At 34.7% G+C, this 16845-nt stretch overlaps 1 protein-coding gene across 3 annotated transcripts in view; it reads right to left on the minus strand.

Moving 5' to 3' along the window:
- Nucleotides 1–553: 553 nt before the first annotated feature.
- Nucleotides 554–16845, minus strand: part of LOC126344673 (myoneurin-like) — a 78579-nt gene continuing 62287 nt past the window's right edge. For 2 of the 3 annotated variants that reach the window (XM_050002039.1, XM_050002038.1), the window contains one exon: nt 554–14920. In XM_050002039.1, coding sequence (XP_049857996.1) covers nt 14765–14920 — 156 coding nt within the window. In that variant the 3' untranslated portion in view covers nt 554–14764. The remainder of the gene's footprint in view (nt 14921–16845) is intronic. The other variant, XR_007565161.1, reaches the window with a different exon arrangement.

Raw genomic sequence — 16845 nt, forward strand, 5'->3', positions numbered from 1 at the left:
TGAACCAGTATTCGAACCTGAATGCAAAACAATTCTACTGCCACCAAAATACATTTTGCGTATGGTCTATGAACATATTGTAAGAGAAATCAGGGCTTGTATTGGGGCATACAGACAGTCGTTCTTCCCTTGCTCTATTTACAAGTGAAACAGGAAAGGAAATGGACTACTAGTGGTACAAGATACATTTCACCATGTACCATACGATGGCTTGCAGAGTCCGTATGTAGGTGTAAGATCATGCACATGAGCACTTATCGAAATCCCCTCCCATTGTGTTTCTACCTCTATCTTCTCACTACTGCTAGTCCTCTAGTCAGGATGCAGCACTGAGAAATACCTCTGTGTGTGTGTGTGTGTGTGTGTGTGTGTGTGTGTGTGTGTGGAGGGAGTGAGAAAGCGGGATGGAGGAGAATGGAGAAAGTGTGTGAGAGAGAGCTAGTCTTTTTGCCAAAATCATAAAAGTTTTTTGCTTCTTATATTTTCTATCCTTTCCCTCACGCACAAGTTCTCCAAAGTGACTAGGTACTCAAATAATAAAGCCATGAAAAAATGATTTTTTTGAGAATTGTTGGATTTATTTAGAATATCTTTTCAAATTCCAGTAACAAAAAACACAGTCAGATAGAAATAAATAGTGCATTAACAACATAATCAATCAAGGAACTGTGCAAAATTTAAAAGAAAAACTGAACTGTGAGCACTGGAACAAAAAGCTTAAATTTCTATTAAAAATCATACAAACAGTCTAAGTGATATTAAAAAGTTAAAAAAGGTTGACAAACAGAAAGAAAATTGTAAACAAAATGATTTTCCAACTTAATATTCTAAAAGACACTGCATAATCACTTAACCACAAAGAATAAAATCTGCAGAATAGTATACACCATCATGTATGTTCACTTTAAAATTAGTAGGTCATGCAACTAATGAATTTAATTATATTTAAAGACATAATAAACATTGCAAATAGATATAAATTACGTTTAAAAAGAGAAGAGAAGAAGCAAACACAAATGCTTATTGCAATTTGTGAGTCCAAACAGAGAGCTTACAGAAATTTACAATTTAAAAAGTAACCTCACAAAATGACTAGAAGCATCACAAAAGGCTTCTATTTTAAAGCCAACTGAACACTGACAGTTTATGACTAGAAAATTATCAAGTTAGGATCAAAGCTCCAGTTTTATAGTACTCGCACAAAAGAAAACAGCGACAACATATTGAAGAACAATGGTGTGTAAAAAAAAAAAAAATCAAGCACTTTAGTAAATGACAATTGCTAACAAAACAAAAAAGCTAACAAAAATAGCAGTGAAGGAGTCAAATATGAAACCTATCATGAAACATTAACATCACTCATGTTAGTTTCATCAACCACAGCAATCTTTGGGCTATACAGTCTTTACACCAGATGTATTAAATTTTCTTGCAAATTCACCCTTACAATAAACTTTCAGCACTGATACAAATGGTCAGTTTGTTTTGAAATAGAAGATCTGTAACAACGGAGAAGAGGTGTGAGTACTGGAAGTAATGAGGCAAGTATCACATCATTCTTTACAGTGAATAATCCTCCTCACTAAAGCCAAAGAACACCAATGATGAACAACAACATTATGATAGAAATGAATTTGGTTTCTGACATGACGACTTGTTCCTCTGAACTATTCTGTTAGGAATTTGAAACAAAGAAAATTTACAAAACCTGTTGTTATAATTTTTATGAAACCTCTCCAAGGAAATGGTTGTCAAAATGTGCATAACTGATAGCAGATGAGAGCTGCTTATTTCTCCTACCCCGTACAAACCGTGAGATAGGCAAGAATGACATTCTTGCATTAAAGCCAACAAAAAGGAGAACACACAAGAAATTCACACATAAAGCTTTACAGAGAAGATTTACAAAAAATCTTCAGTACAGCTATGGGTGCACATATGGCAACCTCGTATGCAAACTTGTTTATGAAGGACCGGGAGGTGTTCTTCCTAACCATTAAAACTGCTACACACATCCATCTGGTGAAGACACATTGATGATACATTCCTGAAAGGGACTCAAAATGTGTCCCCTTCCTGTATTACCTTAATGCCATCTCATTATCTATATCAGCTGGTCCTCTTTGTCTCAGTTAGCTGCTATTATGTACATACACTTCTATCTGTGTCTACCTTTGTAGCTGAGTGGTCAGTGTGGCTGACTGCCATGTGGTTGACCTACGTTCAATCCCTGGTACTGTCAGGATTTTTCCTTGGTGGGAAGACTGGTATGGGGTGCACGCAGCCTCATGAGGAGAAATGAGGAGCCACTCAACCACTTAGTAGCGATTCCAAAGTCAATAAACCCACCAACAACCAGGAGAGTGGTGTGCTGACTGCACACCCCTCCATACCGCATCTAATGCCATTGTCAGAGGAAGACATGACGGTCAGTCAAACCCGACTGACCCATTAGGGCCAGTTACTTCTAACCATGGTTCTATAAAAATCTCTCTCCTCATCAAATCTGCCAACAATCAACAATACTTCCACCATGTTATCTACCTTCCATTTGACACTGAATGGCCTCTCCCATTCACTCTTCACAGCCACAGTGATAGCCCAGTTCCTTACTGAGAATGCAAAACACTTTGTCACCCCACCTGACCCAGTTGCAGAGCTCCTGTGTAATATCCTCTCAAACTTCTAATATTTCAATCACACTTGCTACCCAAATGTTAAGAAACATTAACTTGGTGTGGAACTGCATCTCAATGAGATCCAGCTTAGCTCTCCCAAATGGTATCCCATCTCCCCCTCCCCCTCTCCCTCCACAAACACACACACATGCACAGGGGGTCTCTCTCTCTCTCTCTCTCTCTCTCTCTCTCTCTCTCACTCACACACACACACACACACACACACACACACACACACACACACACCAGTTGAAGACCCACACAATGCATCATACAACATTTGATACTCCCATTCTGCCACAAATATCTTTTATCACATCACAAGCCATGTCACTAGTGCAAGCAATCATACTATATATCAAGTCTGTTGCAGCTAGGCTTTTAATATGAGCTTGACCTGTAAATAGTTTTTTCATCCGTATGACTGGCCATCAACACTTTAGTGGCTTCTTCGCTTCTTCACATACCATGCCATATGGATACCTCCCCCCCCCCCCCCCCACCATACCCCCCCACCGCCACACCTGTATCTTTTTTCCTTGATGTGTCTGTCTATCACTTAATGTCGAAGGTTGCCTTGGTTATTCTTTTGATTTTATTTGAAGAAAAGTATGAAAAGTATGGAGATATGGTATACTGATGTGGACATATCATCAATTTTGTCTCTAACTTTTAGTAAAAGATAACTTTTGTCATATATCTAACAGAATGGATAAAACAATAAATCAGAGGTAGAGGAATTCAAGCTTATAAACAGTCTTACCAATAGTCATTTCCATACAATTTTTGTGAATGGAAAAGGATGGTCTGAAAATTATAGTGAAAATAATTTATCCTTCACCAAACATAAAATCCTGTAACAAATGTTCTAACTTGATACATAAACCTTTATACACTATTTGATATCCAGAAATTATCATTACTCACAATTTTTATTGGAATCTTTCAGTTTCAGGTGAAGCAATGAAACTTTGATGCACTGATATAAATGAGATGAAACTGTGACATTCATTCTCAATAACAATCAAATTGTAAAACATACAGAAATATAGTTAGAAAAGAGAACTCTTCAGAAACCATGTCTGTAAATAAAATGTTTTGTTTCCTGTCACTCTCTGTAAATTCAAAGCTACTAACATGATCTAACTAATGAGTTAATTCCTCTTCTTCTTCTTCAAGTAAGTAATTTGCTGAAGTAGTCAGTATGATACATTATTAGATCGTGCCTTCATTTTCCTCAAAGAGAAATATTCACTCTGCTACCAAAATACACAAAAAAGGTAAGTCCATATCACTACAAGCCTAAATTATTTCTACTTGCTTCATTCTTACAGTACCTACCAGTTTAACTCTGGCAAGTGAACAATGGGAACAAGAGTTTCTCAAACTGTAAATGAAACACTTTTATTTGAGAATACACACCATTTACTATCTGTAAGATAGTTTCATTTACAAGATCAGTGAAATGCCTTGCATTTATATCTGAATGTATCACATTACAGTTCCTAACTTTTTTTATCAGTTATTATTTCTATACTTTCCAACTACCATGCAAAAGTATAATACTTATGTCACTACATATTACAGTTTACTTATCCATAACAGAGTACAGCATTGATCACAACAAAATAACAACACTCCTGCTTGTAACAATGCTTATGAATATATGCATACAATTCAGAATAAAGAAAATTATTTAACATTACATCATGCATGGAATTTATCACCACACTTCTGAAAAAAATATTTAGAGGGCTCACTTTTATGAAATTTTAAACATTTTTTCAGAACTAAGATTTTTCCACAGAAATTAATACATGCCAGAAAATTTCACCAGGTATTTTTAACACAAAATATTTCTTAAATTCACAAACAAGTATTGAAGATGGTTGAAAATAATGGCTTCCATTTTAACAGACTTAAATACCAGTAACACAAAAGAGAGTACAAAACAGAAAGCTATACAGTAATTAGTTAACAAGTTTTGTGATAAAGGTACTGTAAGCAATGAAGAACATTTTAAGAGATGTCTGTTGCCAATTAGAAATGCATTAACAGTACATCACTTACTTTCTTGCAAATGATACTTTAGCTTATTTACAATTATCTGAATCAAGCAACTGAAAATCCAGGATGGAATAATGACAATATTATGAAAAGGATAGCTGCTATACACCATAGCAACAAGTTCGCGTGTGTTGGTGCGTGTGTGTGGTGAATAGCAACTTCCCTTATCATAATGCAATTAACTGAATGATATTCAGAGTTCTACCAGAAAAATACAACTGAATATCGGTGTTCATTTCATTGATGATGTCAAAAATCATGTTTGAAATGGTACACACTTCTAATTTGTCCATCTCTCCAAATTTCAGGTAACGGAAAGATGACAAACACTAATGTCATCTATTAAGAGCATTCTGCTCATTGGCCTTGAACTCACCCACAAGATGATGATCATAATCATCATACAAATCCAATGAGACATTGATATAAAAAATCAAGACAATAACAATTTATCAAACTTAATTCACATCATTTTCAGAGGAAAAAAAAAGTTACTGTTTCTGCACATAATACACACAAATGATGTTATTTGTTATAGCTGGTATTTAACTTGTCAGTAAATCTCATTAGAATAATATTAAATTAAGCTGTACTTACAAACAAATATTCACATGTTGACACAAAGTTATGAAGGACATACTGTATTAACCCAACTCTAAAATGGATTTTTCTACTCAATCACATGGATACATACATTTATGAATGTTCAACTGATCACACACATATTTTGACATTAAGTTAATTTTAGTAATGAAGCAGAGGCCACAAAACATATGTAGGATGTCTGGTGTAATAGAAACCATTGTTTGTGAGTGGCATCAAAAGAAGAATACATTAAAGAACACCTGTTCTACATGGAAAACTTAGAGGGAACCTAAGCAGGGAAGGTTTCATGGTAACACATTGTACATTATGCACAGCATAAAAACAACGAAGGGTTTCCTACCATTCAAAAAGTTACCAGAATGAAGGTAGTGGGAATAAAACAGAATTTTCCAACAGTAGGTGTCTAAATTCTCAAGAAACCATTTCATCAGATACAGGTCATCTATTTGTCTTACAATCAGGTAAATACAGTACTTATACAGTCAGTAAATGAAATGAATCTTTGAACTGTGTTAACAGCTTTCACTAATTCAATTACAGATGCACTCTAAACAAGTAAAATTACAAAGCATGGATTACTTCATTCCAACTTGAATATGTCTGGATGATATAATGGCTGTATAATATAGTTTACTACTGAATTTTCTACGTCCAAACATCATATACTTACAAACTCAAATAAAGTACTCTACATGCTTGACTACTGCGATCTTACTTTGCATTTTTTAATTTATTTTTCTCTTTAAGACTTTGTTTAGAATAGCACATAACACATTTTATTTTGGGTTTAATGAATACTAAAATTGCAGAGATCATGATCAAATCCATACCACCAAAAGTCTGTGGTCTCACATTCATGTTAACTAAAATAGGCAGTTATCTCTCAATAGTATAAATGAGACTTGCATGGTAAAAAATGTTCCACAAGAACCAGAAAAAAACTGTAAACAGTGTGAAAACAAGATGAAATTAGTAAAAATAAAAAGAATATGAAATTTAAACAGCAGTTTTGGTCACTATTTTCTACCAGTGCTATATAAAACTTATTAATGAGCCAAGTATGACAACACACACACAAGAAAGGAGTGTAATATTACCAGGTGACATAAAGTCAGCAAAAATATCTATATCCAGATATAAAGTTTCATAGCAAAATTAAATGTCCTTTTTACCATAGATGAGTTTCGTTCCACATCTTTTGATGCTAAAAATTATATCTAAAATTTATTTGCATATAATTTATATGATTGTACAGAGTGCTATGTTTTTTTGCTTCACAGTTTAAGATTGAATGAAAATAAGAAACCTCTTTTGCAGCAGCAACAAACATAATTAATTTTCCATAACAAGAAGCAGATCAGAATTTAGAAAAACAGAAATGTGTGTGCTGGAAATATTAACTGTCAATTTCAAATGCCCTGCCCCCCCCCCCCCCCTCAAAAAAAACATAATTATGTCTGTAAGTTGAACGGAGACCACAAAGATAAAAAAAATTATTAACTCTATCACTCTGGAAGTCAAAAAGGATCAGAGTGACAAATAACATTTAGAAATAATGTTGCACCAAACATTCCATAAAATGAGATTTATTCCCAGTGTCATGCTGCTTTCACCTGAATGCATTTAGTTGTTACAATGGACTCATTTGTGAAAGATTACACATACTTGACAAAAAAATTATACACAAAGAAGACACCAACTAATGAAATTTTGATGGGCTTCAGTACGACAGCATCATTTAAAAATAATGAAGGTCATTGGCAAAAATATCACTTCAGATACATATGATTTGCTCAACTTCTATCTGCAATCAAGATACTTTTAAAGAAAAGAAGATATTTCTGAACAATTTAATGCTGTTCATGTTATTGTCAGAAAGTAACCAGTCAGCCATTACATACAACAAAAATAAACAATTCCTGAGAAGCCACTTTGTTAAATTAAACACACATATTTCTTTTCTGAAATTTTTGGTATCAGTGTCCTGTATGCATTACTAGAGCCCTATTTTAATAAATAAAGATGGGCAACCAATTAGAATGCAATAATTACTAAGCAACAATTACAATTTCTTCCAAAAAAAGTGTACAGGCACTTCCCCTTATATAGCAATGTTACAATGTGTTTGGAGAATGTTCAGCCACTTGAAGAACACTTGATGAAGATCCCCACAGCATGACTGAAATTATAATGTCACAAAAAATGAAAAAGAAATAGGAGGAGGAGGAGGAGGAGGAGGAGGAGGAGGAAGACAATGTGGCATTGCAACCTAGACGATTTAATTTGGATGCACATCATTCCATATCATCGTACCCATATCATTATACCCACTTACACTGTCAGATTATTCTAATTAACGAACTTGTCTCATTCTTTCACCCATTCCTAATTCTCCATACTCTTTCTACCACTCTTCATTCCCTTATAGTTCTTAGTTCTGCTATTTACTATCCCCATTCCCCACAAAACATCTTTCAATCGTGCATTCTAAAAATCTTTTTAATACTCCCTTATTTGCCAGTTCTTTCTATTCTATCAATATTCTGCTTTAGATTCCAAGCTTTATTTGTCTCTCATTTTCCCCCTTGCTTAAAGAAACTGCAAATGCACACCTGTCAGTAGCTTCAATTGTACAGCTTTCTAACCACCTAGTTCTGTTCTTAGCTATTTCTATTATTAAGCAATAATTCCAATTTTCTAATAAAGATGTAGAAGCAACATTACAGTGTGCTTAGAAATTGTTCAGCCACTTGAAGAACACTTAATAAAAAGCCGCACAGCGTACCGGAAATTGTAACTTCACAAAAAAGAAGAAAGAGGAGGAGGAAAACAATGTGGCATTACAACCTAGACAATTTTAGTGGATACACGATATTCCACAATTATCATACCCATATCATCATACCCAGTTACACTGTCAGATTGTTCTAATCAACTAATTCTCCATACTCTTTCCACCACTCTTAATTCTTTTATAGCCCCCTAGTCCTGCTGTTTACTGTTCCCATTTTCCACAAGACATCTTTCTCTCAAGCAATCTAAGAAACTTTTTCATACTGCCCTATTTCCCAGTTCTTTCTATTTAATCAATGTTCCACTTTTGTTTTCAAGCTTATTTGTGTCTCACTTTCCTTTGTTTAAAACTGCAAAAGCACATCTATTAGTAGCTTTAGTTGTACAGATTTCTAACTATCTTTTTCTCTTCTTAGCTATTTTGTTTTTGTGTGTCTCCTTTACAACAATCAAAGGTTACACCAGTCAGAGAGAATGTGGACCCAATAATGTAGGACAAGAGAAAGGAGAACAAAAAACCATGCTGAGCATGAAAAAGGCATGGAATACAAACATAAGAAAGAGTCACATAAGTGATCCACACAGCTCAAAAATTTACTTTGCTGCTGCTGATACTGACTGAAGCAGCAAAGAAGAGGTCATATCAAAGACAAATGAGCAAATAGCATTAAAAACATTCAATTACTCATACAAGGTGCAACATAAATGAAGATATATAAAATTTTAAGAACAATGCTACTAATAATAAAACACAAAGTTAATAAAAATATTTTAATCCCTCCCCTATATGAAATGGCAGTTGTTAGAGATACTGTACTGCAGGAGAGCAGCTGACTCAGTATAAATGGACAAACATCAAATCAGAATATGTGTAATTAAATTCATTTACTCTTGATGAACAACCTCTATCACAATGCATGATTCAATAATGCAATTTCTGACAGTAAAATTTTCACACAATAAGATCAATCGATGTAAGAGGAAAGATAGGAAACACAGCATTGATTAATATTAGATACATATAAGCAATAACTGAATGATAGTGACAAAATAAGATTTGGGACAATAAAACGAGAAAAAGGAAGTGAGCAGATCTCATTGTTCACATGAATAAAGTTAAATAATGACAAAAGAGAATAGGAGGAAGGATGTTGTGGGATCTGTATTGATGTAACCAAGTGGGAAAGCATTTAGTCATTCAGTAATTTTCATTTCTATGGACTTATATGTTTGCTCCTTCTTGTGAGCAGCACTGATACATACAATTTTCCTGGTGTTCAGAATGTGCCATGTTTCAGTTAAAAACTGTTACAATGACGCTTAATGTAACTTTGGTTCAAATGAAGCCAAACTGCAAATGGTTTATTTATGTACATACATCATTCGTATTATTTTTTTATACTTTGGATGCTAACGATATACAATTCCTAGAGCAGGAAGTCAAAGCAATAATAAATATACCTTTAACCAACTACTACATTTCATTTCATAGTTGCAGTCAACATAAAATACAGTTTTTAAAAGGAAAATATTCACTGATCTCTTTCTCTTTTAATCCAGTTTACCAATGCCAAAAAGCAACAAATGTGATTAATTGTTTGCAAGTTACAATCAAATTACTTCTTGCAAAGAAAAAAAAGGCAAGAGAAAATCGGATCTGTATACCATATGCATGATATAAAATAAACCTATTTAATGCTAAATGCTGGACATATGTTTGTACCACATTTTTTTAGAAATGAAGGGATTTTTGACTTCTTCAGTTCAAATCTTTGTATTAAAGTATGGTTGAAGCAGCTGCCTTTACACTTTCATTACACTCTTTTTAGATAAACTACTACTCTATGATAAACTACCCCTCTAACCACTCAACAAAGAAGAAATAAATATTATATTCAAAGAAGTTTCAGGCTTGTTGTCAGTTGTCATTAACCACTGTGCATGATATTTCCACTGGATATCTGCAAATTGAAATATCATGGACTGTAGTTAATGACAAATGGCAGCAAGCACAAAACTTTTCTGAATATTCAGTTTGGTGGGAAAAATGTTAAAATTCACAATGAAAGATTATGCTTTAACACCCCATTGCACTTGATAAAGTTAATTAGTGTTGATTAAAGCATTTGATACTGTTAATTAACTAGCTATAATTTTTTGAATGCTCATTATATATTTGAAAAATCAAGGCAGTATGCATCATTCTACAGAGATACATTGCAGAAATGTAGTCCTGAAACACACTGACTTGCATCTTTGAAACATTGTTTCTATGGATAGCTGTTAAATAAGGCACATGTAGGAAGAAGGTACAACCGAAGGTGAGCTTGCTCAGAAAAAAGAATTTAGCAAATCATACAGTATGGTAATTAAAATATATTAAAGCCAATGGTAACTGTCAACAAGTTGTCAAGGAAGTAAGAAAATACATAATAAACAATATGGAAACACAATAAACTAAAGAAAAAAAGAAGAGCTGTTGAAAAATGTGTACTGAGGAGTAAATGTACGGTGCGAGTTACATTCTTAACAAATAAGTTCATATTCTGCATTTTGCTCTTTCACTTCCTTATTTTCTTAAACAGATGAATAAATGAGGATTAATAGGGGAAGGAGTAAAGCTAACCACTCACAGTATAATTGAGTCACTGAGTGGTCAACAGGAGCTCATGAGCATTCGGCCAATATTCTTCTTCAAAGGTAACTAATCTCTCTCTCTCTCTCTCTCTCTCTCTCACACACACACACACACACACACACAGACAGACAGAGAGAGAGAGAGAGAGAGAGAGAGAGAGAGAGAGAGAGAAAACACTGCTGAAGTTGAGCAAATTGTTTTCAACAGCACGTTCTGCCAGTGGGTGGTCAACATTGTTCTTGTTCACAATCAGGCAATGGTCATACCCACTTTAAACGCTGTGCAGACATTGCAGCGTTACGCCATGACTGCTTTCACAAGTAGCCCTGCCTGTCACAGTGCAGGATATGTCTATTATGGGAATGGAATTGGAAGCACTGGGTGGTTGCATAAGACAGGTCTTGCACCTGGACCTTCCAAATTGATATGACCTATGTGACTAGGTATTGGGAATACATTTCATTCAAAAATGGGATAGGATGTAGCTTACATTGAGAAGGCAGGGGAAAACCATTTTGAGACAGATGGGGAAGATTTAGAAAAAAAATGTCCTTTATTTCTGGGCATGACAATTGGTAGTGAAAGTCCTGGCAAAGGATGTGGTTAATGTCGGATTGGTATTGGATAATAAGGGCTGTGCTCTTTTGCAACTGGTTCACAGACGTGGTTGGAGGATCAGAGACTTGTGTGGATAAGACAAGGAGTTCTGTTTACAGACTAGATTTTGAGGGTAATGTCACAGCAGACTATCCGCAGGATTGCTTGCCACTGCAGCTGTACCATCCGTGCGTGCCCAGAATGTATGGGACAGACTTTTTACTGCAGAATGGATGGCAGTTATCAAAGTGGAGGTGCTGTTGATGGTTAATGGGCTTGACACTGTCAGAGCTTTTTGCGGAGCAATTAAAGTGGTGTACATCAATGTCCAAGAATGCAATACACTTTGCTAAAGATCACCAAGTGAAGATACAGGAGAGAAGACGCTGTGGAAGGAAGAAGACAGTGTGTCTTAACCCTGAGTCCAAGTCAAGAAGGTATTATCAACAAATCCAAATGAGATAAGAGATACAGGACCTTAAGTGGCTACAAAGGTTTCCTCCAGATGACACATAGGCAGGTGATATGTGGGTGGGTGCCCACAGTCCTGCCAGAGATTTGTTTGTAAATCTCTCCCTTGGAGAAAAAGTAGTTATGGGTATGGATATTGTTGGTCAGGTATATTAGGAAGGAGGCGGAAAGTTTGGAATCAGCAGGACATTGAGAGAGGAAGTGTTCAATAGTGGCACAATCAAACGTATAGGATATTGGTGTACAAGAAGATGGCCTCAATTGTGATGAGTAGGGATACAAGTGGGAATAGAGTGTATATGGCTGAAAGATGATGAAGCAACATAGTTGGGATGTAGTGCTGGGACAATTAAATTGTCTGACATAATACAGCCTTTTATGTGCATATTGTAATAGTTAATTCCAAAGAGGTACAATGAAAATATTACTAAGTTTTCGGACAATCTTGTTTATAGCTTGTCATTCACTCACATTGAAAACAACCGAAAAGTTGCAATGGAAACGTCACTGAGCTTTTGAAAAATCTTTATTGTAAATTATCAATTACTTAACACCTCAGCTATAAGGTGAATGGTTGCTCATTTTTACTCTCTGTATTATTTGTATACCAAAATAATCAGTAACCAGTTACATAAAAGAACTTCTAATTTCTTTCAGTGGTTTTAAGCACTTCGTGGCCTTCTTCAGAAGAAGGGTACTAAGCACCTTAAACTGGTTAAGGAAATTAGAATTTCTTTTGTGCAACCAGTTGCTGATTATTTTGGTTTGCTCAGTTATAGTTGCTGAAGGTGGATAAAATACTAAAATAAGATATATTATGCATCCAATCCTATTTTAATTCACAGCAAAATCAGTTGAACTTAAAGTAAAACTGGATTATCTAATCGATAAGACTAATATAAGCAAAAATTACCTACATTAGGAACATAATTTCACTAGCCTGAAGCCAAATACTGTTGCCTTATAATCTAAAACCAATGGACCTCCTTGAGAATGCTCATCAAAGGCTTCAAAAATTTCTTCATAACCACATGCTAAGTACATTACTAAGCACAAAGCTTCACCTTAGTGTTTCAAGACCAGAACTGCTTAATTCACTTAATTCAGAATTATCTATATATTAATAGTGTGTTTTACCACGCTAAATAAATGAACATAATTTTTACTCCATTACAATTAAGTTTGTTGCACTATAGAGACAAAAGTGCTTATCACAAAAAATTGTTCAAGAATATTCTTGAACTACTGCAATTGTTCAAATGAGTGTATCAATAAATACACTAAAGATACATGGCAGCTACAATTACAGTATGTAAAGACTAAGAATATATTGGCACATAAACAAAACCACATTTCCAACATCAAAAGTACCATATAAATTTTATAGAGCAGTCTCACAGATGTGATAAATGCAAGTGAGGAGGTAGTGTACCTAAGTTATTGCATTTTTAAAATGGTTGCATTCTTGACACACAGTCAACAACAAAATGGAGGTAGGTGTATTTTTTTTAATTTCCTGAAATCTATTAAGATATCATTGAGTTGTACTTCACTGCATCTACATCTGCATCTTTACAAATCTATAGCTGTATGCTTACAAACACAAAACATACTGCAGGAATTTTGAAAATGGAACATAACAAAATACAATACCTTTATAACTAAGAGTACTTAACTCTGCAGACAAAATGACTCAACATATTAAGAAACAAGAGAGAAGTCAGGAATGAAAAAGTATTTCCCTCATTAATCACCTTGAAGAGCAAATTCAGAGCAGCCCAACCATACATAAAAAGCTGATAAATGCAGAATTTCATAATGACCTGAGATGCATTTCTTGGAGCTAGCTCTGTAGATTCCAATTAAGCTTGAAAATTTGAGGAGTCTTCCATCACTTATCAGTTTTGAACTTAACAGTAATATTTACCAAGTATTATCAAGAAAATTTGGTTTGCTAAGAGACACTAGCATTTTGAGCACAAAAAAGTAATAAAAAATAAAAATTAAAAAAATTAAAAAATGTGGCACAATTTATGTTGTTAGGCTTATCTCATGCCAATTTCTTCACATAGGTGACTGCAGAAGTGTGGGTTATTGGGACTTATTGTTTAATTATTAGCATTCAGAGGCAAAAAAATAGTATTGAGAAACAGTATCAGTTTCTACTTTCACTTAGTTCCTAAATTTCATAAGAACTAAAACTGCAACAAGGTTAAGCTAAACTCAGATGATAAACTGTATGAATTATGGTATTTGCATTATCTGATCCTATTAATATGTACCTTCTCTCTAAAGCAGTAATATGCAAAACACTTTTGCCTACAGAGTTATAAAATATGATTGTCATCTATGAAAATATTACATTCTTATTCTATAATCACAAATCATTAAACATTCATGGAGCTAAGCAGTAAGATAAAAATATAATTCAGAAAAGTGAATTATTCATAAAAATATATCTTAAACACCCAAAACATAAATTAGTTTTAGGTGTTAATAACTGGAGTAACAAAGCAACTCAGTTAAAATCACATTCATATAAATATAAATACAGAGGTAAGTAACATAACAATGTTTTCATCCGAACAATAATTATTCTTTCAAACTTGTAAAATATGTTAAAACACTAAACCAATCATATCTCAGATGGGAACACGATATCTGTTATTGTTCTTGATACACTTAAAGCATCTATTCAAATAATATTTATTTCTATACACTCTGATCATCACTGCCTGGTGTAAAAGACTAAATGTATCCATTATTAAGAGTTCTTTCAAAGTATACATAGTTCTGGAAAGCACTGGTAAACCAGAAACTTAAATATCATACCTAGGGTCCCCACTGGTCAAAACTCTTCAGTGGACTGTGGTGTGTGCAGGTCACAGTTGTTTCCATACCCTACATGTTCCTCTCACCTCATGAGCTGAGCTGCTCGTTCTCTATCACGCTCCACTTCCATAGGATGCATACGTTTACGATGCGAGAAGCAGTTTCCTGAGCTGGCAAAAGCCTTAGGGCAGTAGGGACACTGATATGGTCGTGCTCCCGTATGCTGATTTATATGAAACTGTCAAAATACAAAAAACATGAAACATGGCTAAAATATTGGCAAGGGAATGACGTACAAATCTCATCAACAAGTTAACTGTGGTACAAATAATATGTTTTGAGCCCTCCATGGTCTCATCTACTGTACAAACCTACAGAAATTTGGAATAAAACCATAACATCATTGAAAATATGGTTTACAAAAGGATGGTATTTCATACAACTGAATTTGATGTTTACATACTCATAAAAGCCTCTGCAAATAGAAAACTGTAGAAGTTTATTTTCTGATTTAATATTTTGTCATAAACATAAAATGTGGAAGTAATCAGCTTGTTATTGATGGACACATATCTTGTTTCATAATGCATAACAACATCTTTGAAAAACTAAGATTCTTCACCTCTCCTGCATTGTCCAGTTTCTATAAGGGTAGCAAAAAATGCCATCAGTGCAGTGATTGTATTCAATAATAGTCATAGAAGCATATTTTTTCTTTACCCCTGTTTAGTCATTTATCTTAGAAGCTAGATTAAGGAAGGGCAAACCTACGTTTCTAGCATTTGTAGACTTAGAGAAAGCTTTTGACAATGTTGACTGGAATACACTATTTCAAATTCTGAAGGTGGCACGGGTAAAATACAGGGAGCGAAAGGCTATTTACAATTTGTACAGAAACCAGATGGCAGTTATAAGAGTCGAGGGACATGAAAGGGAAGCAGTGGTTGGGAAGGGAGTAAGACAGGGTTGTAGCCTCTCCCCGATGTTATTCAATCTGTATATTGAGCAAGCAGTAAAGGAAACAAAAGAAAAATTCGGAGTAGGTATTAAAATCCATGGAGAAGGAATAAAAACTTTGAGGTTCGCCAATGACATCGTAATTCTGTCCGAGACAGCAAAGGACTTGGAAGGGCAGTTGAACGGAATGGTTAGTGTCTTGAAAGGAGGATATAAGATGAACATCAACAAAAGCAAAACGAGGATAATGAATGTAGTCGAATAAAGTCGGGTGATGCTGAGAGAATTAGATTAGGAAATGGGACACTTAAAGTAGTAAAGGAGTTTTGCCATTTGGGGAGCAAAATAACTGACGATGGTCGAAGTACAGAAGATATAAAATATAGACTGGCAATGGCAAGGAAAGCGTTTCTGGAGAAGAGAAATTTGTTAACATCGAGTATAGATTTAAGTGTCACGAAGTCATTTCTGAAAGTATTTGTATGGAGTGTAGCCATGTACGGAAGTGAATCATCGACAATAAATAGTTTGGACAAGAAGAGAATAGAAGCTTTCGAAATGTGGTGCTACAGAAGAATGCTGAAGATTAGATGGGTAGATCACATAACTAATGAGGCAGTATTGAATCGGATTGGGGAGAAAAGAAGTTTGTGGCACAACTTGACCAGAAGAAGGGATCGGTTGGTAGAACATGTTCTGAGGCATCAAGGGATCACCAATTTGGTATTGGAGGGCAGTGTGGACGGTAAAAATTGTAGAGGGAGACCAAGAGATGACTACACTAAGCAGGTTCAGAAGGATGTAGGTTGCAGTAGGTACTGGGAGATGAAGAAGCTTGCACAGAATAGAGTAGCATGGAGAGCTGCATCAAACCAGTCTCAGGACTGAAGACAACGACAACAACAACAACAACAACAACAACAGTCATTTACAGAAAACAGAAAATACTGTTGGTAAAATGAAGTCATTTCATCACATCCCCTTCTTCAATTTAGAATATTTGACAACCTTGATCTAATCCAAATTAAGTTGTAAATTGCTATTTATTTTTCTGAACAATTAAATTTATCTAGGTCCAATTCTTTGCTTTTACAATGCTGCCAGTATGGAATCATTTAATCTTTCTTTTAACAACTAAATTTACATTCTGCATGTGATTCAAGTGCTAAATTCATTTCCAAAAGTACCTTCTACTCTGTTCATTCT

This window comes from Schistocerca gregaria, chromosome 1, assembly GCF_023897955.1.
Source record: "Schistocerca gregaria isolate iqSchGreg1 chromosome 1, iqSchGreg1.2, whole genome shotgun sequence".
Lineage (NCBI taxonomy): Eukaryota > Metazoa > Arthropoda > Insecta > Orthoptera > Acrididae > Schistocerca > Schistocerca gregaria.